This window comes from Pavona decussata, unplaced genomic scaffold (genome assembly GCF_977016875.1).
Source record: "Pavona decussata unplaced genomic scaffold, jaPavDecu1.1 SCAFFOLD_96, whole genome shotgun sequence".
Taxonomy (NCBI): domain Eukaryota; kingdom Metazoa; phylum Cnidaria; class Anthozoa; order Scleractinia; family Agariciidae; genus Pavona; species Pavona decussata.
This window is the reverse complement of record NW_028145513.1, coordinates 648,661-673,110: the sequence shown is the minus strand read 5'-3', so window position 1 is coordinate 673,110 and position 24,450 is coordinate 648,661. Positions and strand designations below refer to the sequence as shown.

Genomic DNA, 24,450 nt, shown 5'->3' with positions numbered 1-24,450 from the left:
TATCTTATCTAACTGTCAATAATATTATTGGTTGTTGGCAAATGCTGTAAATGCGAAAGGTCTCTAAGGAAAAAACTCCACTTCTAAAAAGTTCATAGATACATCCAGTTTGTTGATAGATTCTCCCGTTTAGAGATTCCCCTTTTTTGAGATTCTCCCTTTTAGAGATTCCCTGTTTTAGAGATTCCTCCTTTTAAAGAGATTCCACCTTTTAAAGAGATTCCCTATTTTAGAGATTCCCTATTTTAGAGATTCCCCCTTTTAGAGATTCCCTATTTTAGAGATTCCCCCTTTTAGAGATTCCCTATTTTAGAGATTCCCCGTTCCCCGTTCCCCAATCCTCCGTTTCCCGTTCCTCGTTTTAGAGATAGCCGGAGAAAACGGTTTTGTCTCCCAGTCGCGGACAGTTAAACAAGCGCTCAAGGCGGCTTGACGATCAATAACGTTGGTGAAAAAAGCCATTTTCAACGATACTAACGTTTTGAAAATCGGAAAAAAGTTTTCCCAGCAAAGCGATTGCAAGAACGATAGCGCTTTCGAAATCTAACTGCTTTTTATTCAAAACAGACAATATAAATCTTAAGATCCAATCAGGGTGGGTATAGAGCGGGCAAACGTAGGCATGTCTATTGTTTCTTTTGTGCAAGAGTGACGCTCATTAGAAAACCTCGGCACTTATTAGTATGCAGGAAGTCAAAAAAATTAGTATGTAGGAAGACACTACCTAATCACTTAATTAGTATGGAGGAAGGCATTTTTCCCTAGGTTATAACAATAGATGACGTCATTGACTCGATCCTTATGCATATCAATGATTTACCTTGGCACCTCGGCACCTCGGCACTAACGAGGCTTATCTTTGCTGAAGGTATACTACTCAAGGGAACCTGCATGACGAATTGTTTTGAATCCTAATTTTGGAGATCGTTCTTATAAATGTTCCCTTACGCGGTTTCTTGTTGTTTTAATTCGCTTGATCGAAAAATAACGCCTGAAAACGGGTTCTTTTTTTTTAAGACATTGAATATATGATCTCTATGTAAAGTCGTTAAAATCCTGAAACTCAAACACTACACCATAAATTCCGCGTTCAATTTCGATAGAAAATGCTGAAATCCTGCTGTAGAAACATTCTGCACTTTAATTTTAAGATATGAAATCCAGATTATCGAAATTCAAACATAGTCTCAGTGGCTCGATTCAAATATTCAGCCAAGAGACTATTTTTACCTCATAGTCTCTTGATTCAGCTCAGCCGTCCAAACTTTCAGTTCCTCTCCAGTAGTCTGGAACCGAGGGGACTCTGTAAAAGAAGGATCGGACGGGCGGATGGGGTTTAAAAACAAAAAAAAAAAACAACAACAACAACAACAAAGAAAGAAGAAGAAGAAAATAGGATGTTGATACCGTTAAACTTATTGGTTAATTGTCACCTTCTGAGAAATGCTAGCTTTGGTTATTTTTGTTTTATTTTTTTTAATTTGAATTAATTTTTTATCTTATTGTCAGTCAAACAGCGAAAACCATATGGAATGTTTCTTCTCGTTTTTCAACCAAATCAGTCTGAGTTTGCAGTGGAACTCCGTACATTAGTTTAACTTGAAGAATGGCATTTCTGGATTGAAGAAAAGGGTGTTTGGATTGAAGAATCGAATGTTTGAAACAAAAAATTCCATATTTAGATTGAATGATGGAATGTTTGAATCGACCCATTCCATATTTGCATTGAAGGATTGAATGTTTGTATTGAAGGATCGAAAGTTTGAACCGAACAATTGCGGATTTGATTTGAAGGATCGAATGTTTGAATTGAAGAATTGAATGTTTGAATTGAAGGATCGAATGTTTGAATTGATAGTTTGAATTTTGACACTAAAAACGCGCTATATATGTGTTGGAAAGATTCGCCAGCATGTGCTTTTAGTCGTCTGTCGTGGATACTCAGCACAAAAACCGAAAGATAAAGACGGTCAGTTGGTCGCACCATTTCGTTCGTTTTGTGTAGTTTTCGTTTAATGAAAATAACGCCTAAAACCGGGTTAAGTTTTTCAAACATTGACAATTTGATATCAATATAAAGTAGGTGAATTAATAGCTTGTGTTTTTGTTTGCGGTAGGAATAAAAATAAATCTTTCGTGCGATTACGAACTCTGTTCGGTCCCTTACAAAGAGATTATCCTTACAAGCAATTTTAATAAATTTCAACCCATAGATGAAGAAAGTGACCGGATATCAGGGGATGAAACCACTCCGTGGTAAGGCTCTTCCAGTTAACCTTCCTCTGTATTAATTAGAGTCAGTTAGCCTACGTGCGTTAATATTCTCGTCCATTTGTCTTTTTCATGTTCTTCTTCTCCACCCATTACATACATACATACATTCCACCAGCCATAAGATATAATTAGGTAAAACTTTATTTAACGTCGAAACGTGGGGAGTGATTCTTTTAAAAACCACAGAGAAAAGCATCATGCTAAATAATAACAATAATCGAGCCAATTTCATTTCAGTACGCCTTACGTGAAAATTAAATTATTTTCAAGGTGCAAAGTGCAAACTCTTTTAACGCAAAAAGTCTCGTGAAAAATTAATATAAGCCTACCGTAGGCTTATATTAATTCCGCTTGCTCGGTGTGGGTAACAAACTCAGTGTGTCAGCAGCAACTATGACATTTTTTGCTATCTCAGGTTGTTTTTCGTTGTTGGTGTTGATTGTATCGACCTTCAGCCCAGCTGCAAACGCTAAATGTGATTGCAACACTGTGTGCAACCTTGTGAAAGGCATGAAAATGCAGCTCACAGACATTCAGAAAAAATTGGAAAGTAGGAATCAAGGTGAGAAATTGTATTCATTTGCGGTTTCACTTGTGAACAGGAAGTTCAATGCTGCTGATGATTTTCAGAGAACCATTCAAGAGATAATTCAGATTAAATTCGATGTCTGTTTTTCATTTGTTCAGTCTACAAGAACTGTGCCGAGCTGTACAAATCCGGCAGAAAGATCAGTGGTGTTTATACAATCGATCCTGATGGTTCAGGCCCGTTTGATGTGTTCTGTGACCAAACAACAGCCGGTGGGGGGTGGACAGTGTTCCAGAAGAGACTGGACGGCTCGGTCAATTTCTACCGCGGCTGGAACGACTACAAACTGGGCTTTGGTAACCTGAATGGCGAGTTTTGGCTGGGACTGGACAAGATAAACCGGCTGACTAGAAGCGCACGAAACAGACTTCGTGTGGATCTGGAAGACACACAAGGGAAGACTGCCTATGCTGAGTACGATCACTTTGCTGTTACAAGCGAGAGATCTAAGTATCAGCTGAGTCTTGGAACTTACTCTGGTGAGCACTCTTTTAAAGCAAACGCGTTCCTTGTCGTCCCAAGCGGAACCCTTCGTCTCCTCCTTCGAGAAAGGAGGAGAAGCAGCTTTGCGAATGAGGTTGAACCAACAAAGCGCTATCCAGAAGTGACCGATGTCTTCAGATCAGTAGTGAATTTAAAACGTTTGTGAGCCACGCTAAAGCACCTTTCACTCTCTGAGCACTCATGATAATCATTATGGGATTCTGTGGTTGTTTATCTTCTTGGAACTGAATGAAAAATGTAAAATTTTCTTTCAGGAACTGCTGGAGATTCCCTTTCTCGTCATCGTGGCTATGCATTTACAACCAAAGATCGGGACAATGACGGCAGCGTGTCAAGTAACTGTGCCGTGTCCAAAAAAGGAGCCTGGTGGTACGATGCCTGTCACGCTTTCAATCTGAACGGCTTGTATCATCATGGACAGCACTCATCATACGCTGACGGTGTCAACTGGTATCATTGGAAAGGACATTACTACTCCGCGAAGAGAGCTGAGATGAAGATCAGACCAGAGAAGTTTTAAACTTCTGACTTCTGTCTTCGCATCTTCATAACCGGCACCTCTGGTTCTAAAGAGCTCTTCAAAATCACAAAACTCGCAGAGCGGGAATCATTTCTGTTTCATTATTTTAATGGGTATTTTTTGGTGCATAAAACTGAGTATCTGAAAACTTAACTTCTCTGTTCAGTCTTCTTTGGGTTTTTTTTTTTTTTTTAATCTCTTTCTCAGTTTTCGCTTCTTTCACGGATAGAAGTGGCAGCCAGAAGACCAGTAACCGTTGGAATGGACGAAGGATTTTCAGTTTAGTTCAACTTTAGGCGGATTTGTTGAATAATTCTTTATGGGACACTTTAACACTATCCGTCACTTCCCGACAGTCTTGAAAAGACAAAATATGTCAAGGGCATTTCTATTGGAATAAAATCTTTGCCCTTGTAAATAATTTTTCTAATAATTTTTATTTTTTGTTATTTTTATAACATTTTCTTTTATTTAAATAAAAAATGCAAAGTTAGCAGGGGAAATATCAAAATAATAGGGATGTAGAGAATAATTTGACAATCATTTTAGTGTAAGAATGGAGATTTTTCGTTGAATCTGAGCAAAGTTATATGTTTTTTCGTTTTCCCACAAAGTGCGGTGTCTTTTAAGAATTTAAAAATAATTTAATTTAAATATAATTGAATTTAAAAATTCAATTAGTGAAGTGTTGACATGATTTTTGAATAAAAAGACACGTGAAAATATTTTAATTTTTTAATTTTTAACCTTTTCCCGCCCCACCCCCAAGCTAGAGAAAAGGCCCTGGGAACGAGGTTGCGCATCAGAATAACCTTATTCAGTGAGTAGGGAATTGTTTACAATTATTGTTTATTTCTCGTTACATGATCGGGCAAAGATATAATTTCTTTTAGTATTCAGGGTCGTATCCGTAGCCTTAATTAATTTTAATTACTGATGTGTCATCTGCATTCACAAGTTGGCTCACAGAAGCCTTTGATGACTTTGAGAGCTCAAGATGAGAAGTTTTTTTTTGTGAGTCTGAGTTAACGTAACCGCTTTACGACATGGTTGGATGGAGAACGCGGAGTGCGGAGTGCGGAGTGTGGATAATCAGGAGTATGGAAAACGAGGAGTGTGGAAAGTGCGAAGTGTGTGGAAATGCATTAAACATAAAACATGCTTAGAAATTATTATCCAACTGAAAGCATAATTGTTGGAATTGAATCTACATACAGTGTATGTGGAGAAAAAAAAATATGTATTAGTCTTCTGAAATAGCTATTACTGAACCTCACTTATTGCGTCATTGCAGGTAACCACACAATTGCTGTAGTAAAGACATCTGAAGACTACAACAATCTGAAACATAGTCTGGCAAATGTAACCGAAGCTGTAAATAAGCTAATCGACAATGGTTTCATCCTATTAAATGGCAAGAAGGTGAAACTGCAGCTGTACCTGGGTGGTGATTACAAAGTAAGTACCATGTATCTAACTATGTGCAGCTTACATGTCTTAATATTATGCACAAACAAACATTTCTGCAATCTGATTGGCTGAAAACAAGTGCATTTTTCACAAATTAGCAAGCTCAAGCAATATTGTTAGCCTTGGAAAATTAGTATGTGTGCTCATTCATTTCAAATTTCACTTACAATCATATGATTACCTATGTATATACATGTAACATAAATACAGAATCACACAGAACCATATACTGAATTTGTTAATTGTATTTACTTCTGATCAACAGTTTCTGCTTATGGCAATGGGCATGAAGGGGGCCATTTCCAACAACTCCTGCATTTGGTGCTTAATTCACACGAAAGACAGGTACTTTCCAAAATGAATGAATTAATTGGTTGAAAAATAAGTATTTGCTGATGTTGGTCTTCTGTGTTTCTCATGAAAGGTGCAAAATGAATGTCCCATATTGCTACTACCAGTCACTAAACATGAAAAGGAAATTGGGCCCAGAATGGCACAAGCAGCCTGGATGCCAGCACCAGCCATTCTTTAACATACCGCTGGAGAACATTGTTATTGATGAACTTCATTTAATGCTGCGGGTGATGGACAGGCTCCAAACAGGCCTAATTCTAGAAGTCATTGATTGGGACGAGGTAAAAGATTTCTTTCTCAGTGTTATCAGGGCTGTCATTAAGGATCAGGGGCCAGGGATTTTCTCTGGCCAATTATGATAATTCTGAACTATAACCCAGCTACTTAATTCATAGAAAAAAACAGCATATTGGCTATAACTTTATGACAACAGCTAGATTCCCCTGCATTTTTTTGCACATCCCCATGCACACCAAAAATTAGTGACAGTTCTGCTTATGAAATAAAAAAGAACTCAACCTGAGTAGTGCAATGGTCTTATCATCTTGTGCAATTTATCTTTTAAAAAACAGGCTGACAACCAAGGAAAGCCTCCATCACAGAGGAGCTCCACTCATTTAGATGCACTACTCACCACCATACGGGCCTTGGGAATTTCCTTCAATGTTTGGAAAGCAAAGGAATCAGGGAAGACCCTTGAGTGGACATCCTTACTAGGAGGAGAACGGCGACTACTCCTAAAAAAGCTTCCCCTTCATTTTGCTAAGTTTCTCCGTCCAGAAAGAGCACCTGTTGTTGAGAAACTGTGGACAGTGAGTGAAAAGATTAATGGTTTTAGCAAATAACTAAACTTCACTATTAAGCCCCCTGTCTCTTTTAACCACCTCTCTAATAAGCCCCTGTTTTGAAGTTAATTTTTTTGTAATAAGCCCCCCATCTCCAACACATAATACTATTTGCTACTCTTTATTACACAATAATATTTCACTGCAATTGTTCGAGTTTTGTACAAAAACTATTTGAAAAATCCCATACATTGTTTATATTTTGGTGCTTGATAGAGCTGTTACAGTTAGTCGATTTATCAATAGTAATAAAAATCTTCTCTTTTCAGGGCTTTCAGGAGATCTTAGAACTCATCAACCGAGACAAGCTTAGCGATGATGAAATTAATGAACTACAGGAGAAGGTCTGTGCAACAAATAAAATTATTTTCCTTCCATCCTGGGTACTTTGATAAACAGAATTTTATCATTCACATTTTTTATTGGTTGTTTGACTTCAGAGTTCAGCAAATCTGTTTTGAAACAAGAAATTATTGGTTGTTTGACTTCAGAGTACCACAAATCTGTTTTGAAACAAGAAATTATTGGTTGTTTGACTTCAGAGTTCAGCAAATCTGTTTTGAAACAAGAGATTATTGGTTGTTTGACTTCAGAGTACAGCAAATCTGTTTTGAAACAAGAAATTATTGGTTGTTTGACTTCAGAGTACAACAAATCTGTTTTGAAACAAGAAATTATTGGTTGTTTGACTTCAGAGTACAGCAAATCTGTTTTGAAACAAGAAATTATTGGTTGTTTGACTTCAGAGTTCAGGAAATCTGTTTTGAAACAAGAAATTATTGGTTGTTTGACTTCAGAGTTCAGCAAATCTGTTTTGAAACAAGAGATTATTGGTTGTTTGACTTCAGAGTACAGCAAATCTGTTTTGAAACAAGAGATTATTGGTTGTTTGACTTCAGAGTATAGCAAATCTGTTTTGAAACAAGAGATTATTGGTTCTTTGACTTCAGAGTACAGCAAATCTGTTTTGAAACAAGAAATTATTGGTTGTTTGACTTCAGAGTTCAGCAAATCTGTTTTGAAACAAGAAATTATTGGTTGTTTGACTTCAGAGTTCAGCAAATCTGTTTTGAAACAAGAAATTATTGGTTGTTTGACTTCAGAGTTCAGCAAATCTGTTTTGAAACAAGAAATTATTGGTTGTTTGACTACAGAGTTCAGCAAATCTGTTTTGAAACAACAAGTTATTGGTCGTTCGACTACAGAGTACAGCAAATCTGCTTTGAAACAAGAAATTATTATGTTGTTTGACTTCAGAGTACTGCAAATCTGTTTTGAAACAAGAAATTATTGGTTGTTTGACTTCAGAGTACAACAAATCTATTTTGAAACAAGAAATTATTGGTCGTTTGACTACAGAGTACAGCAAGTCTGCTTTGAAACAAGAAATTATTATGTTGTTTGACTTCAGAGTACAGCAAATGTTTTGAAACAAGAAATTATTGGTTGTTTGACTACACAACATAGTTGGACGTAGTTGGCAGGACAGGACGATTACATCAGGTTACTTGGTAAAATAAGACATTGGTTACTTACCTAATTGGCTTTTCAATTATTTTCCCGTTCAGTTACTTTTACATTGTCGAAAATTTCCAAGATGTATAAGCTAATTAAATGAAACCCGGGTACCCACGCCATTTCAATGTTGACGCGACTGTTGACGCCATTTTGACACTGAACGCGCATGGCTAAGTCAGCAAGAACGCTAGCCAGACATTTCGACTAAAACGAGAAACGCCTTGGGGAGGAGGGGAGGGTTAGTTTCTCGTCAACTGAGTTTGAGTTGTTTCTTCACACTGGATAGGGAGTTAGATTCACATGGACGGAGCGGGGGAAAGAAGGGAAACGCAAATGGCGTGTTTATCAAACGAATTGATAAAAATCAGTGTTTTGTAACATCTGAGCGTGGTATCTGTTGGTATTAACTTTTTTTATGTTTGGTGGCTTCTAAAGAAGCCGTTGTTTTTGTTCACTTTTCTTCATTAAGAAACTGCATGGTAGCTCTTTCTGAATACAATGCGCAGACGCTCGATCGGACGGGATACCTTCTGTCCATGTTGATAGAACGCAGGAGACTTCGACAGCAACAGACGGAAAGTCACCTGAATTACACGGCATCGGCTTCCATTGGCGTTGATAGTGCGCTCTGTGTAGGCTGCGAGTCCGGCTCTCTGAAGGTCCTGATCTTGGATGTTTATCGGCGTAGCTCTGAAATCGGCTGGCAGGCTGGGAAACAGGAAACGCACCACGTCGTGTCTTATTTCGATTGATTCTTCGTATTGTAGAGGAACTTTCATTCCTCTTTCAAATACGACACCGATCCTTTCTCGTGCCTCTTCTACACGAACTGGATCAGGATCAGGGTTCTCGAAGGCTTCTACTAAGTCTGCCGGCAGGTGATCTTTCGGCTCCCAGGTGTTTTGGCTGGCACAGTATCCATGCCATTTAACCATGTAGAAAGGTCTCCCGTTAAGAAATTTTTTGGCCATGATACGCTCAGCTTCGTAGGTGCCAAGAACTTCAGGTTTTCTTTCACACACTTTACGACCACGGGGAATCGAAGGCGTCTCAATGGACTTATAAAATCCTTGAGGCGGGCGAGAACGTTTTGCCATGGTCTTTTCGTTTTTCACTCTCAGCTCAAACTGTTTATACTGTATCTGTAGCTTACGGCGAATTTTATATTGACAAATCATGGAACAAAGCAAAGCCGCAGGATCGAAAAGCGCCAATAGCGTTGCATGTAGACCCGACTACCCAAATTTGCATACCCGAGCAAAGTCATGTTGTTGTTAAACGCGGTGCCATAGCTTGTAGCTTTTTTACGTTTTTTAGCAAAATGTTCTAGTTAAAGCTTTTCTTTTTTTCGCAAAGAAAAAAATGCACGCGTGTACGAGTTTTTTCGAGCATAAGCTACTCTAGATTCAGGCCCGACAAGTATATTCACTTTATTTGAAAATCGACATTTAAGTTTTCGTAGGTTCGAATGCCTGCGAAGGCGCCACATTTGTTGCCGTGGGTTTGGCGGAGGGTAAGACTTGTCCTATTCACAAATAGTATAAAGCAGGCCAATCGGTCATTCAAATAATTGCGCACTTATTCAGCCATGCTGCGAAGGTGCAACATTAGAAAACAATAGAATGAACAATAGCTTATGTGGCCTTTGTCTTTAAGCTCCGCCCTGACAAGTTAATGAGCTAAGCGTTATTCCCTGCAGAGCACGGCGCGCGCAGATTTGGACCAATGAGAGTCACTCAGTTTACGCTTCACCGCTAATATTACAGATCTATAATTTTTGCCGTACAGTAAGTAAATGTCCACAAAACAATAGGCATTCTGCGCGATGTTTTATATCGAAGACGTTGACAGATATTTAACGATACCTTATCAACAAGACACGGACACAAACACTGAGCGAACAAATCAAACTGATTGTAATAGTCCCGACCGTAGAACGCTGGAAAATCAACAACTTCCCACCAACTTAGCAACACAAAACAACCAAGAAGATAACACAAGAAATAAACGTAGAAAAACACGCAGAGTTCGCCGATCTAACTCTTTTTCTAGGAATAAAACACCAATTCGCCTTGACACATCCACCGTTATTAACTTCTCAAACGTCACAATGACTGACGATGAAATACTTCTTTTGTCAAGAGGTCTAACCTTTTGTCCGACCCCTAGACACATCGACTGGGCTCAAGTTAAAGCTGACATCAATGATTTTTAAAGACGTCTGCGATTGAAAGAGTATTTCTACAAGGAAGAGAAGACACAAGAATTGACACCTAATCCATTCCGCCTTAAAAGTACTTGGTGTCCTCCGTCAGACCGTGATCGAATTCTCAACATTTATATCGACACCCTAGAAACAGACATTATGAACGCCAAACCAACACGCATCCGTGACAACTTAACCCGCAGAGAACGTCACGCCCTTAAAAAAACTACAACGACGAACGGACATCATCATCAAACCTGCTGATAAAGGATCTGGTACTGTGGTGATGGATAGACAAGACTATTTAAACGAATGCTACAGACAATTAAACAATCAACAGTTCTACAAGAAAGTCAACGAAGGTCCTACCGAAGGTATCAACAAAAGGGTACGTTTCTACCTCAAAAGGCTTCTTTCTGAGGGCATTATAGACAAAGAAACTCACAACTACTTAACCCCTCAAGATCCGAAAGCTGGTCGTTTTTATATCCTACCTAAAATCCACAAAGCTGGAAATCCAGGTCGATCCATTGTCTCAGCAAATGGGCATCCTACTGAAAAGATGTCGGAATTCGTTAGTTTCCATCTAAATCCTTTGGTGCAGTCACTCCCATCTTATGTAAAGAACACCACCCACCTGTTAAACAAACTTAAAGATATCGACGCCCTCCCCAGCAATGCCATACTTGTTACCCTTGATGTGTCATCTCTATACACGAACATCCCTACTAACGAAGGAATCAACGCATGTAATATAGCTCTTGGCCAACGAACTGATAAATCCGTCCCTACGGAATCTATCTGCGACCTTCTAAGAATGATTCTGACTATGAACAACTTTGTCTTCAACGACGAACATTTTATACAACAACATGGTACGGCCATGGGGACCAGAATGGCACCTGCTTACGCAAACCTGTTTATGGGGGAATTTGAGAGAAAAGCACTAAAGGACTACGCTGATCAACCGTTTCTCTGGCTCCGGTACATAGATGACATTCTGATGGTCTGGACACACGGAGAAGAAAAGCTAGACAACTTCATCACATACCTCAACAACATCCACCCTACTATTAAGTTCACTAGTGAACGATCTACAACTTCTATTCCTTTCCTGGATGTTAATATTCAACTCGAAAATGGAAAAATCGAAACCGATCTCTATTGCAAGCCCACAGACAAACACCAGTATTTACTCCACTCCTCAAGTCATCCTTATCATACAAAAAAAGCCATCCCTTACAGCCTAGCTCTCCGTTTAGGATTTGCTACAAAGACGAATTCTTCGAACATCGATCAGCAGAATTGCTCTCATATTTAACAAAACGAGGCTATAAAGACCGTTTTGTGAAAGAACAAATCTTAAGAGCCAAACAGATACCCAGAAGTGAGACATTACAGGAACATAATCATGATAAAGATAAATCCAACACCCCAGTCCCCTTCACGATCACTTATAACCCAGCACTATACCTAATATTCAAGAAATACTTCACAGGAAACAACCTATTCTCAACTCCACAGATCGCCTTCAAGAAATATTCAAAGATAAACCATTCATCGCTTACCGTCGTTCACCAAACCTTCGCGACCTTTTGGTTCGAGCAAAACTAAAGAACACTAACACGACACCCAAGCTCATCTCTGGCACTTTCCGCTGCAACTCCACTCATGGATGTCTCACTTGCCCTTACATTGACAATGCAAGAACTTCGTACACTTTTAGCAACACCGGCGAAACAAGACAAATAAAACAACATATAACCTGTAATTCTACTAACCTTACATATATGATTGAATGTAAAAAATGTAAAAAACAGTATATAGGGGAAACCAAACGCACGATCCGTGAAAGGTTCACAGAACACAGACAAGCGACAAACAACCCACATCACGCCAACAGTCCCTACACACTTCAACTTACCAGGACGCTCTTCTGCGGACATGCGACTTATCCCTCTCGAACTACAACCCACCATCAATGCCTCCCGCCGTAAGGCACGCGAGGCTTTTCTAATTTATAGAGGGAAAACGTTATCTCCAGAAGGCATTAACAGGAAAAACGAACGCCGAACCTTGATTATACACTTCTATATTTTTGTTATCTCATATTAACAAGTACGCTGTCTTCATGTCATGTATTAGCCAATCATTTTTTTGCATGTATTTTTTCAATTTTTATTTTAGGAGCCGTTATTATATTTTTGTTATCTCATATTTACAAGTACGCTGTCATCATATCATGCATTAGCCAATCATGTTTTTCCATGTATTTTTCAAACTTTAATTTAAGGAGCCGTTATTATATTTTCCTTCAGTATAGCTCTGGCCCTTTGGAAGACTAATTCTATTAGTCGAAATATTGGCCACTAATAAATCTGCCCTTTGCCGTAGTGCCAGCCTTGCATTCAGTTTCGTATTTTCATGCTTAGAAATGTTTTACTCTTGATAACTGGAACTAATCGGAAGTTAAACAACTAAAACGTTTTTAGTCTGAATAGTTTACACGTCCTATTAAAGGGCTAAAGTTTCTAAACTTTCTTTGTAACTGACTCTCAACTATAACGGCAACGAAACGGAGAACGGAGAGGAAAACGCTAGTTTTGATGTCTGTGACTTTACTACACGACACAAACACTTGTCTAAGAGAAAAAAAAAACGCTTCCAGTTTTGGACCGTGACCGGGATGTTAACGTTCGTGTATTGGCGATCACATGCTCAATAGATAAACTGCTCATGCCTCAAGCTGCAGGAGTATGTCAGTATTGTTAACTTCTCTGTTGTTTCAATGAGAAAAGGTATTCATTTGAATTATTCAGTGAATGAATGTTGGGTTTCTCCGATCCGTTTACCAAAATAGATGGAGATGAACCAGGCTGTAAAACTTAGTCACCCAATTTGTTGTTGATGTCTTCGCCGGTTAACGGACTTCTATAAATTTCCATCGAAGATAAGTTGGTTCAGATAGAAATTAAGTCCTTTATTGGCTTCATTTAACAAGTCCTCAGTTGATCCAGATCAAAATTTTTTGTTGTTTAGCGTTTAGTTCAGATGGCGGTCGAGAGCCGCTCGAACACACAACAAACTAGTTTTCTTAATTACAAAAACTGCCAACTTTTCTCCTCACTGAAACGTAAAACTTAGAGACTTTTTTTCATCTCGTTTACTTCCATTTTTCAAATCTGTCGTAAATTCGTTTGTTAGTGAAACCACTCTGTTAAATAAAGAAAATTTTGTGCAAATTTAATATTTTCAAGTTCAGTTATACTGGTATCGACATCGACAACATTAACACAGCAATTTAGGGTTAGTTAGCAGTGCTACAAAATAACTGGAATTTTAGATTGTTAACGTCCCGGTCACGGTCGAAAACCAGAAATGTTTTTTTTCTCTTAGACAAGCGTTTGTGTCGTGTAGTAAAGTCATGGACGTTTTCCTCTCCGTTCTCGTCGTAGACTAGAAACGTTTTTTAAGAGTAAAACATTTCTAAGCATTTTTGTTATGTTGAATAAATGCGTTAAAATGCTTTGAAATGAATAAATCTGTCAAAGTTAATGCATTTCCACACACTCCGCATTTTCCACACTTCGCATTTCCACACACTCCCCATTTACCACACTCCTCAATTTCCATACTCCTGATTTTCCACACTCCGCACTCCGCGTTTTCCATCCAACCTTACGACATACTTAAAATGGGGCGGCCTTTCACGGAAACGTTAGGTGAATTATCACAGTTTAGTAAACTCGCCGATTCGACTGCGCAACAGCAGACTTACTGAGACTGCAGACCCATGATTTTAGAGCGATTCTCAAGCAAAAATAAGGAACAATCCCGCGATGGATTTGGTTGCCCTCTTATCGATATCAATAAATTTCTATTCAGGTTGATGTTGATTGATTCAGCTCATTTTGACAGTGATCCCCTCAGTGATCTGACGGCATATATATTTGTTGTGGGGGGGGGGGGGGGGTTACTCCCAAAAATATTTGATAGGGTTGTGCGGCCCGCTTCCCAAAACCCTTAACCTATTTATGACCAAACTCTGCGATTTTACCTACCCTATTTATGACCTGACCAAAAATTTGATACCCTATTTATGACCTGATAGTGTCTGGTGAACTTCAGTTCAGAAAGCCATGGAGCCCAGCGCGTCACAAGCCGTTGCGGCACGTACACAGTTGCTGTAAACATCATGATGAACAAGTAGCTTCGTCTAAAAAAAAAAAAATGAATTCAAGACTAGAGTGCAACAATCGATACCCCATTTATTACCAAAATGGCTAAAATCGATACCGTATTTATGACAAAGCGGCTGAAAAACCATACCCTTTGGGGCCGCACATACCTATATAGCCCATATAAGGAAGTACCCCCCCCCCCCCCGGCGGCCAAGCCCCTCATGAAGACAAATTCTAAGAAAAAAAGGGGGGCCTAATTCCCACCAATTCCGACCCTTTTGTTTGTTTTATTACCTATTCCAAAAGAGCTCTACTTTCCTTTTGAAATGATACCACATACGTGTTTCTATTATTCGCCTGCGGGTTCGCCTGTTCACGGTTCAGTTTTTCTTAAAGCACAGATTTGCGTTAAAAAAAATGGCCGGTGAGCGCTTGAAGGGAAACGGTCGGTAATTCGACTACTCAGTACTGCAATCTTGTTCATCCACAGCGTCACCGGTCGTTTCGCTACACTGCAGTTCAGTCGATTCGCTACGTTTTAAAATTGACATATTCTCTAATATTTGAACTCAATTTACTTCTCATGCAAATTAACGCTGTGAAACGTAGAAAAAGCTAAGATAATTTTCACCCGAACTCACTTTAAGAACGAGAAATAATCACATTTTCATGCTTAATGGTGTATCGAAACGACTAATTGTAGCGAAAACGACCGGATACCGTACCATTTTATTCAGTCTGGGACGCTACCGAATATTCCCGAAATATTTAGCTAGGTTCAAGGTACAAATTTGCAAATGATTTCCTTTGTTCTTAATGTAGACTGACTTCCTTAATAAGACGCGAAAAGTCTTGTAAGCGAAAAAGTAAACAGGAACTGCTGACCGTGCACCGTTTTATCATCCGGACAAACAGTGTTTAGAAACAGTTGTGAATCTATCCTCCGAGCGCTCACGATGTTTTCATCGGCCATCCAAGTTTTGTTTTCGCTGTTGGTGCTGATTTTATCGACCGTCAGCCCAGCTGAATCAGGCAACAGTAGCAAGGGGTCCGCTTCCCCGACTAACAGTAAATGTCAAAATCTCATTTACAACACTTTCAGCGCGGGGCCCAACAAAGAGGTTAAGGAACTCTTGCAAGAAATGAAACTACAACTTTCGGATCTCCAGAAGAAAATAGAGGCACTCACAGGGAACAAAACAACTGGTAAAGGTGACTGAAACGCTCATTTATCTCCCAATAAAACACTGAAAAAAGCGATTTTAAAATGCACTGAAAAAAAATTATTGGGTTTTTGAGAACTAAAAATATAACGGCGATTTTTTTTTTCTGTGAGCTTTCTGCGCATAGGAATGCCGCTTGTTTTAATAATTTTATTCATTTTGAACTTCACAACTTCAATTGACTTTATTTCTTGATGATAATGTAACCTATTTAGAAATCGAAACGTTGAATCGCTTTAATTTTGTATTTCTAAATGACAAATTGACTTGAAAATCTCGGGACAAAAATGCAATGGCGTGTCAAAAGAATGTTGCACTGAAAAGGTTTTGTTATTTTTCATTAAAACGAGTATCAAGCAATTCTCAGTGGAGAGATGTAGCTTTCTTATTATATTTTTTCACGGATGAGTTAACTTCATCTTGTAATTGTTTTTATATGCAAGTTTAGGCAGCTATATTATTTACAATTCACGGTTGATCAACTCTGATTCAGTGACATTGGTTGTTACCATCGCGTGTTAACTAATAATTTGGCTTGGCTTTGCTTTGCTTATGGTTTTCAGATCACAAGAAAAACTGTGCTGAGCAGTACAAATCTGGAAGGAAGATCAGTGGTGTTTATACAATCGATCCTGATGGTTCAGGCCCGTTTGATGTGTTCTGTGACCAAACAACAGCCGGTGGGGGGTGGACAGTGTTCCAGAAGAGACTGGACGGCTCGGTTAATTTCTACCGCGGTTGGAACGACTACAAACTGGGCTTTGGTAACCTGAATGGCGAGTTTTGGCTGGGACTGGACAAGATAAACCGGCTGACTAGAAGCGCACGAAACAGACTTCGTGTGGATCTGGAAGACGCAAAAGGGAAGACTGCCTATGCTGAGTACGATCACTTTGCTGTTACAAGCGAGAGATCTAAATATCAGCTGAGTATTGGAACTTACTCGGGTGAGCACTCTTTGAAAGCAAACGCGTCCCTCCTCGTCCCGAGGGTCCCTTCACCTCTTCTTTCGTGAAAGGAGGAGAAGCGACTGTGCAAATGAGGTTAAAACAACGCAGCGCTATCCAGAAGTGGCCTGTGTCTTCAGATCAGTAGTCAATAAAAATTTCAACCGTTTGAGAGCCACGCTAAAACACTTTTCAGGATCTCAGCATTCATGATGATCAATATGGAGCCTCTCTATGGGTACCCACGATCTTCGTTTTCTTCACGATTTTTTCGCAAATCTTCGTTTTTTTTAGGAAGATCTTCGTTTTTTCGGATTGAAATGGCTTAAACGTTTATTCAGTGTTATTCACAGTTGATAAATATTTCACTTCAATAGAAAATTGCATAACTCACTGTTTAAATCCACGAAAACCAATAGAAACAGTTATTGAAACAATAAAGGATTGTTGGATTCTTTGGCGACGTTTTAACCCCATTTTAACATGCTAGCAACTGATGAGATTCCAAGAAATCGAAACTACAGTCTTGCATGAGAAACAACATTAGACACTCGCCAGAAGAAATTTAACTAGCATCCTAGAGACTTACAAGATAGTTTTCTGTCTTAGCTTTAAATATCTGCTGCGGATGCGAGCTAACCAAAATAATGGAGGTACGTGTCAGCTCTAAGAACAGTAATAGCTGTTTTTAAGGTAAGAAGCAACTCAGAGAGCTAAAAGACAGCCCAACAAGCTATAGCTCTCGAAAGCGAGAGACAACAATGATAAGCTTTGTAAAGACGAGGATCTGTTGGACACTCTTGTCCGTGCAATCTTCACGCAGCGAGATACAATAGCAGAAGCATTAATTCACGAGTTAAGAAATCCACGGATCCTGTATCCTTACAGAAAACATTTATCTAGCGCTACCTAAAATCTTGAAGTCAATCCAAGCCGATAACCCTTAACAAATGCCACAGACCTAGCATACACAATGGCATATCAAAACCCTAATCCTTACGGCTCTTAGTGATCAGTAAGAAACCCTCCATTCAGTATATTTGAGAATTCCCCCTCACGATCAAGACAAACACCTTTAAGAGCCGTCGCATCACATTTTGATCTAAAGGGAAGATTCTCTTATACAAAAGGAAATCGCTTAAAGACATGCTTGTAAAACCAAAACGGACACACAGCGGGAGTCGCGCAGGTATGTCAACCCCATTCAGAACACACAGAAATGTGGTCAAATGCCAAAATTCAGAAATAACAGATATTTTCTGTAGTGTTTACGAGTTTTAACAGTTTTATATCTGAGTGTTCAATTTGATCACGCAAATTTAGGTCAATTTTTAGATCTTCGCTTCAATCTTAAGATCTTCGTTTTTTCCGCGGTGATCTTCGCGTCTTCGATTTCTTCGGAAAAACCCATAGAGAGTCTCAATATGGGTTTCTGTGGTTGTTTACTTTCTTGGAACTGAATTTAAAATGTGAAGTTTTCTTTTAGGAACTGCTGGAGATTCCCTTTCTGGTCATCGTGGCTACGCATTTTCAACCAAAGATCGGGATAATGACAGCTGGTCGAGCGGTAACTGTGCCGTGTCCTACAAAGGAGCCTGGTGGTACACTGCCTGTCACTCTTCCAATCTGAACGGCTTGTATCATCATGGCAAGCACTCATCAGACGCTGACGGTGTCAACTGGTATCATTGGAAAGGATATAAGTACTCCGCGAAGAGAGCCGAGATGAAGATCAGACCAGAGAAGTTTTAAACTTCTGTCTTCGCATCTTTATAACCAGCTCTGGTTCCAAAGAGATCTTCAGTATATTTAATCACAAAACTCTGAAGGCGGGAATCATTTCTGTTTCATTGTTGTAATGGGTATTTTTTGGTGAATAAAGCTGTGTATCTCAACACTTAACTTCTCTGTTCAGTCTTCTTTCGTTTTTTATCTCTGTCTTTTTATTATTATTATTATTATTATTATTATTATTATTTATTTGTTTATTCCTTAAATTACAGATTTATAATTACAAAAACACTAATACAAAATTTACAAGAAAACCCCATAAAAGAAAAAAAAAAGAATACAAACAGCAAATTAAGTATGGACAACAGGAATTCCAGGTGATATGAGTTGGAGTAAAGGACCCCACTTACTGTAGTGAAAAGAGAGTTTATCTTTTTACCTCGCAATATAATATTCGATTTCATGAGCCAGTGCTTTTGATCGCTTGCACAAGAAATCCCACAGACAAAGATTTGTCCTGTAATTTACAAAGCTGAAAATAGATATCTGCTTTCCAGAATGTCCAGAATTTGTAAAGGTATGAAAAAACTGAGCATCATACATTCCAAAAAGAATACCCTATTTCTAACGGCCTGGTCCAGAGCAGTTTATTACTGAATACACGTTCCAGCTGAAGATCTGTCTTTAGCAGTTATGTCTGACGTAACGTTTTATGCAACACGTAGACGCTCATCTTTTCCTACCATCTGTTTTTTCCAATAACCGTTTATTTTTTCCAAATAAAACAGTCGGATAATTGTTTATTCTTTGATGCTTCTTTGCGCTTAAAAAAAAATAAAACACTTCCTAACAGAAGTGGATTACATACTGACACAATTGATCAAAAGTAAATCAAAGATCATTTTGTTGTTGGCTTTCCGCGCTACGTGAAATTTTTCCTTACAAACCAACACCTTCCAACTTATTTCATCCAGAATATGAGATCATAAGTTTATTAGACTACACTAAGTGTCACCTCATTAAAAAATAATTTTTTTAGGTAAATGAAAAAACCTTTAAAATTATTTCAGTAAGGGCAATAATGATGTTTTGAAAAGTTTCTGCAGAAGAGATTTCCATTATCTAATGAAATTTGGAAACTGTTGGTGAGGAGCAAGACAACCTGAAAAAAAATCCACATCATTCTACTGCATGGATGGGAGGAATGAAAAACAGATCAATAATATCAACTGGAAAAAATAATTGAGCCTGCATGTATCATAGCAACAGGGAAAACTCTTTGGTACCCATGTCAGTTTTGTGGGGCAAGCATGATTTCTAAGGGTAGCTATGGGCAATGAGAGCCAAATCAAATGGCAAAGCATTTTTCAGTACAAAAGTTTCAGAACCTTTGGGTATACCCCACAAGTTTGCCTATCAACACAATATACAGGGAACATGACCATGCAAGTGATTCAATTTAGTAACCTTTTAAGTGTTAGCACCTTAATCTAATAACTGCTCTCTACTGAGATCCCAAAAGAAAATGCACACCCTAGGCAGTAAATCAAATCTCCACAGTTGATGTTTAGTACCCTTTCTATGAGTTTGGTACCCTGTTGAACTGAGCTTTCAGGCCATGTGGAAGGTTCACTACAAAATAAAGTGATGAAAGGTGGAAATGAATATATATTTTTAGAATGATCAGTGTATTCAGTCAGTACCACAAGCAATTACTCAGAAAAAAGAAATGCTAGTTTTTTTTATTATAAATTTCAAAGTCTTAACAACAGAAGTTTTCAACTTTAGGAATTTTACTTGTCTGCCTTACATTCAAAATATATAACATGTCATGAAATCTATACTTGTCTGCTACTGGGCAGACAAGTTGTATTATGGGGCTTGGTCAAAATTCACCCATCTGCTGCAGTGTACGTGTATTCATGCATGCGTTTGCGCCAAAGGGAACAAACTGATCATGATGTTTGGAAGTGTCCTGTCCCAGTTCATCTGTTCTCTGCCAGTTTTCTGACATGAATGAAGCTGTTATCAACACAAGGATCCTACAACACAAATGCGGCAAATTGTTTAATTTAATTAAGGATGTGCTGAACGAGGTGAGTAAAACAAAATTAATTTGTTTTAGTCACATGACACATAACATCGGGCGTTCTTTTTTTAGAGGGAGCGCGAAAGTGTTGCAGCGCCAGAGTCTGAAGTTGGGAGACAGAAGAAATCTTCCCTTCTCCTGACCGCTGTCTGAAAAAGAAAAAAGAACGGCTGATCGTAGGTTACATGTACATGGAAATGAATGCACAATGTGCAATAGTATTAATAATTCACCCAGTACATGGAACAGGCAGACTGTGCTGCGTGGTACTGATTGGCAGCAAAAGAAAGAGTAGGAAATACAGCTAGCAGAGCAAAGGTCTTTTGTTTGCACCTTATGCATCATTGGATACTAAAAGATAAATGACGATGACGACGATGATGATGATGACGATGACAATGATGATGATGATGATGATGATGATATTTGGTTATGCTATAAAACTTTTACTACTACATGTAGTCTGTATTCACCTTTTTAAGCAAACAGGATTGTATTTTCCTGCATGGTCCAACACTTATGACCAGTCTTTCCAGTAAAGACTTGTTTTTATTTTCAGAAGGACAGTCCAGTCATTTCACAACTATGGTACTCTGCACCAACTCCCAGAAGTGAACAAATCTAATATAAACAACAAAATTCAAACTGTATGAATGTAATGTAACACTTACATGTATACTAAGTTTACGGCTTCAAATCTTTATTTCTACATAGTTACTGTACCAAATGTGAAAACATATGGCAAACATCAATTTAAGTTTGCCATTTCCACATTTTGGGGGGGAGATATGGCACGTTTTTAGTGTCAAAATTCAAACTATCAATTCAAACATTCGATCCTTCAATTCAAACATTCAATCCTTCAATTCAAACATTCGATCCTTCAATTCGAATCTGCAATTGTTCGGTTCAAACTTTCGATCCTTCAATACAAACATTCAATCCTTCAGTGCAAATATGGAATGGGTCGATTCAAACATTCCATCATTCAATCCAGATATGGAATTGTTTGTTTCAAACATTCGATTCTTCAATCCAAACACCCTTTTCTTCAATCCAGAGATGCCATTCTTCAAGTTAAACATGCATTCATTGTATTGCCTGGCCTATCATTCAGTTCAAGCATGCATTTCGTCGATTCAAACATGCCATTTTTCAATTCAAACATTTGATCATTCAATCCAAACGTGTATTTCTTCAATCAAATCCTGAAACTCAAACACTACACCATAAATTCCGCGTTCAATTTCGATAGAAAATGCTGAAATCCTGCTGTTGAAACATTCTGCACTTTAATTTTAAGATATGAAATCCAGATTATAAATTCAAACATAGTCTCACAATGTAGTTGTGCAGTGGCTCGATTCAAACATTCACTTCGGCCCTCCAGTAGTCTGGAACCGAGGGGACTCTGTAAAACAAGGATTCGGACGGGCGGATGCGGACGGCGGATGGCGGACGGCGGATGGGGCTTTAAAAAAAAAAAAAAAGAAAAAAAAGAAGAAGAAGTGGAAGAAAATAGGATGTTGATACGGTTAAATTTATTGGTTAATTGCCACCTTCTAAGAAATGCTAGCTTTGGCTTTTTTTAAATTTTATTTTTATTTTTTTTTAATTTGAATTAATTTTATATCTTATCGTCAGTCAAACAGCGAAAACGCTGTGGAATGTTTCTTCTCGTTTTTCAACCAAATCAGTCTGAGTTTGCAGTGGAACTCCGTACATAAGTACGACACACCATCCGGCAAAACAACACGTTCACATTCATGAACATTTACAGGATAATCTGATTAACGGGTAAAGTACTGTACGAGCTCTTGTTAGGCATTATAGATTGGAAATAGTGGTTATTGTTCGAACAGACAGATCGATACAAGTTATTAAAAAATTATTTTAAGACGTCCAAAGATTTCCCTGCGTCAGATTTGCGAACGTGTCAGAGCAATTGGATAAAACCTTATACGCCTGGCCTCAGTTGTTCAAAGAGCGGATAGTTTTATTCACTGGATAGGTTGCTATCCAGCAGATGAAATGCGTGCAAGATTTTCCCAATAGCCCTATAATTTATGGATAGAGTAGAAACATATGTCAAATTTAAGTATGGGATTGTGTGGAAAACTTGCCAAAAGGCGTTACCGGTAGTTGGAGTACATTTGCTCCGCTGGATAGCGACTTATCCGGTGGATAAAGTTATCCACTCTTTGAACAACTGGGGCCTGGTTTACTCAGCAGTGGAACACCAATTTTCAAGTCCGCTTCTTCAGGAGAAGAGTGAAACATTTCTCAGCGTAGTTGAACGCGGAGTCGACCGATCGCGAAAGCTTCAAAGCATCAACCGGTTTGTTTGACAAATTCTGCTTTCTTTATTACATTTTTTTTTACATTCCTGTCTCATTAATATTCATATTTTCGATTATCCGGACATTTTATTCAAGTTCCAACGAGTCCAGATAATCGAGGTTCGACTGTACCAAGTTCACGGAGAAGACGACCCCTGACCTGACTGGGGACTGAAGGCCGCCGCCGAGGCAACCGGAGGAAAACCAGAAACTGACCGAAAAAAACATGTTTTTCTGTCAGATAAAATAATCTGAATGTTCCAAGATGAGAAAAAACCAAAATCCGCAATGAATATCAAAACCGAAAAGACGCAAAACCCAAAAAAAGCCCCCATATTGCAAGGAAAATTTCGCTTGTGTACAAATTTAAAGGGAAGAAAATGACACGTTCAGAAATCCTACGCGGGGAAATCTTTGGACATCTTAAAATAATTTTTTACTAACTTGTATCGATCTGTCTATTCGAACAATAACCACGATTTCCAATCTTTAATGCCTAACAAAAGCTCGTACAGTACTTTACCTGTTAATCAGATTATCCTGTAAATGTTCATGAATGTGAACTTGTTGTTTTTCCGGATGGTGTGTCGTACTAATGTACCGAGTTCCACTGCAAACTCAGACTGATTTGGTTGAAAAACGAGAAGAAACATTCCATAGCGTTTTCGCTGTTTGACTGACAATAAAATATAAAATCAATTCAAATTAAAAAATAAATAAATAAAAATAAAATTTAAAAAAAGCCAAAGCTAGCATTTCTTAGAAGGTGACAATTAACCAATAAATTTAATCCGCCGTCCGCATCCGCCCTCCGTATCCTTGTTTTACAGAGTCCCCTCGGTTCCAGACTACCGGAGAGGAACTGAAAGTTTGGGACTGCTGAGCTGAATGTTTGAATCGCCGAAGTGAATGTTTGAATCGAGCCACTGCACAACTACATTGTGAGACTATGTTTGAATTTATAATCTGGATTTTATATCCTAAAATTAAAGTGCAGAATGTTTCAATAGCAGGATTTCAGCATTTCCTATCGAAATTGAACGCGGAATTTATGGTGTAGTGTTTAAGTTTCAGGATTTGATTGAAGAAATACACGTTTGGATTGAATGATCAAATGTTTGAATTGAAAAATGGCATGTTTGAATCGACGAAATGCATGCTTGAACTGAATGATAGGCTAGGCAATACAATGAATGCATGTTTAACTTGAAGAATAGCATTTCTGGATTGAAGAAAAGGGTGTTTGGATTGAAGAATCGAATGTTTGAAACAAACAATTCCATATCTGGATTGAATGATGGAATGTTGGAATCGACCCATTCCATTTTTGCACTGAAGGATTGAATGTTTGTATTGAAGGATCGAAAGTTTGAACCGAACAATCGCAGATTTGAATTGAAGGATCGAATGTTTGAATTGAAGGATTGAATGTTTGAATTGAAGGATCGAATGTTTGAATTGATAGTTTGAATTTTGACACTAAAAACGCGCCATAGGGAGATTCCTACTGACTTTAAAACTCTCAGCTATTTTCAATTCAAGAAACAACACAAAAAGATTCTATTATGGTCTCAAAAGGAAGTATCATACATAAAATATTTCTGCATAGCTAGCCATAGCACTTAATTCACCTTAATCTTTAAATTAATGAAAGCAATGG

General features: G+C 38.3%; 5 protein-coding genes across 9 annotated transcripts in view; 3 read left to right on the top strand and 2 right to left on the bottom strand.

Moving 5' to 3' along the window:
* The window catches only part of LOC146472806 (microfibril-associated glycoprotein 4-like), a 66,723-nt gene extending 62,705 nt beyond the window's left edge, over positions 1 to 4,018 (top strand). The window contains exons 1-4 of one of the 2 annotated variants that reach the window (XM_085119032.1): positions 2,128 to 2,256; positions 2,690 to 2,836; positions 2,962 to 3,342; positions 3,622 to 4,018. In XM_085119032.1, the coding sequence (XP_084975158.1) occupies positions 2,214 to 2,256; positions 2,690 to 2,836; positions 2,962 to 3,342; positions 3,622 to 3,887 (837 nt within the window). In that variant the 5' untranslated portion in view covers positions 2,128 to 2,213 and the 3' untranslated portion in view covers positions 3,888 to 4,018. Of the gene's footprint in view, positions 1 to 2,127; positions 2,257 to 2,689; positions 2,837 to 2,961; positions 3,343 to 3,621 lie in introns of those variants that run through there. The other variant, XM_085119033.1, reaches the window with a different exon arrangement.
* LOC146472802 (protein LTO1 homolog) overlaps positions 1 to 24,450 on the bottom strand; it is a 188,647-nt gene that overhangs the window by 154,212 nt on the left and 9,985 nt on the right. For all 3 annotated transcript variants that reach the window (XM_085119055.1, XM_085119053.1, XM_085119052.1), the window contains exon 5: positions 20,925 to 21,072. In XM_085119055.1, coding sequence (XP_084975181.1) covers positions 21,007 to 21,072 — 66 coding nt within the window. In that variant the 3' untranslated portion in view covers positions 20,925 to 21,006. The remainder of the gene's footprint in view (positions 1 to 20,924; positions 21,073 to 24,450) is intronic.
* Positions 5,068 to 9,899, bottom strand: LOC146472805 (uncharacterized). Its single transcript, XM_085119001.1, has 2 exons — positions 8,093 to 9,899; positions 5,068 to 6,514 (listed from the first exon to the last, which is right to left on the bottom strand). Exon 1 carries the CDS (start codon positions 9,250 to 9,252, stop codon positions 8,539 to 8,541), a length of 714 nt encoding a protein of 237 aa, XP_084975127.1. The 5' UTR covers positions 9,253 to 9,899; the 3' UTR covers positions 5,068 to 6,514; positions 8,093 to 8,538.
* LOC146472804 (uncharacterized) lies at positions 10,567 to 11,601 on the top strand. The gene has a single exon (XM_085119164.1). The coding sequence runs from the start codon at positions 10,567 to 10,569 to the stop codon at positions 11,599 to 11,601; it is 1,035 nt and encodes a 344-aa protein (XP_084975290.1).
* LOC146472803 (microfibril-associated glycoprotein 4-like) lies at positions 15,335 to 18,425 on the top strand. Of its 2 annotated transcripts, none has more exons than XM_085119009.1 (3): positions 15,335 to 15,667; positions 16,248 to 16,631; positions 18,118 to 18,425. In XM_085119009.1, the coding sequence occupies exons 1-3, from the start codon at positions 15,418 to 15,420 to the stop codon at positions 18,381 to 18,383; spliced, it is 900 nt and encodes a 299-aa protein (XP_084975135.1). In that variant the 5' UTR covers positions 15,335 to 15,417; the 3' UTR covers positions 18,384 to 18,425. The 2 variants fall into 2 exon arrangements, with proteins under 2 accessions (XP_084975135.1, XP_084975134.1); XM_085119008.1 differs by having other exon boundaries at positions 15,337 to 15,673; positions 18,118 to 18,423.

Coding starts and splice junctions, on each gene's coding strand:
- LOC146472805 (XM_085119001.1), bottom strand. CDS start 9,252: ATGATTTGTCAATATAAAATTCGCCGTAAGCTACAGATACAGTATAAA.
- LOC146472804 (XM_085119164.1), top strand. CDS start 10,567: ATGGATAGACAAGACTATTTAAACGAATGCTACAGACAATTAAACAAT.
- LOC146472803 (XM_085119008.1), top strand. CDS start 15,418: ATGTTTTCATCGGCCATCCAAGTTTTGTTTTCGCTGTTGGTGCTGATT. Junction 15,674..16,247: donor GAACAAAACAACTGGTAAAG/GTGACTGAAACG, acceptor TATGGTTTTCAG/ATCACAAGAAAAACTGTGCT. Junction 16,632..18,117: donor GAGTATTGGAACTTACTCGG/GTGAGCACTCTT, acceptor GTTTTCTTTTAG/GAACTGCTGGAGATTCCCTT.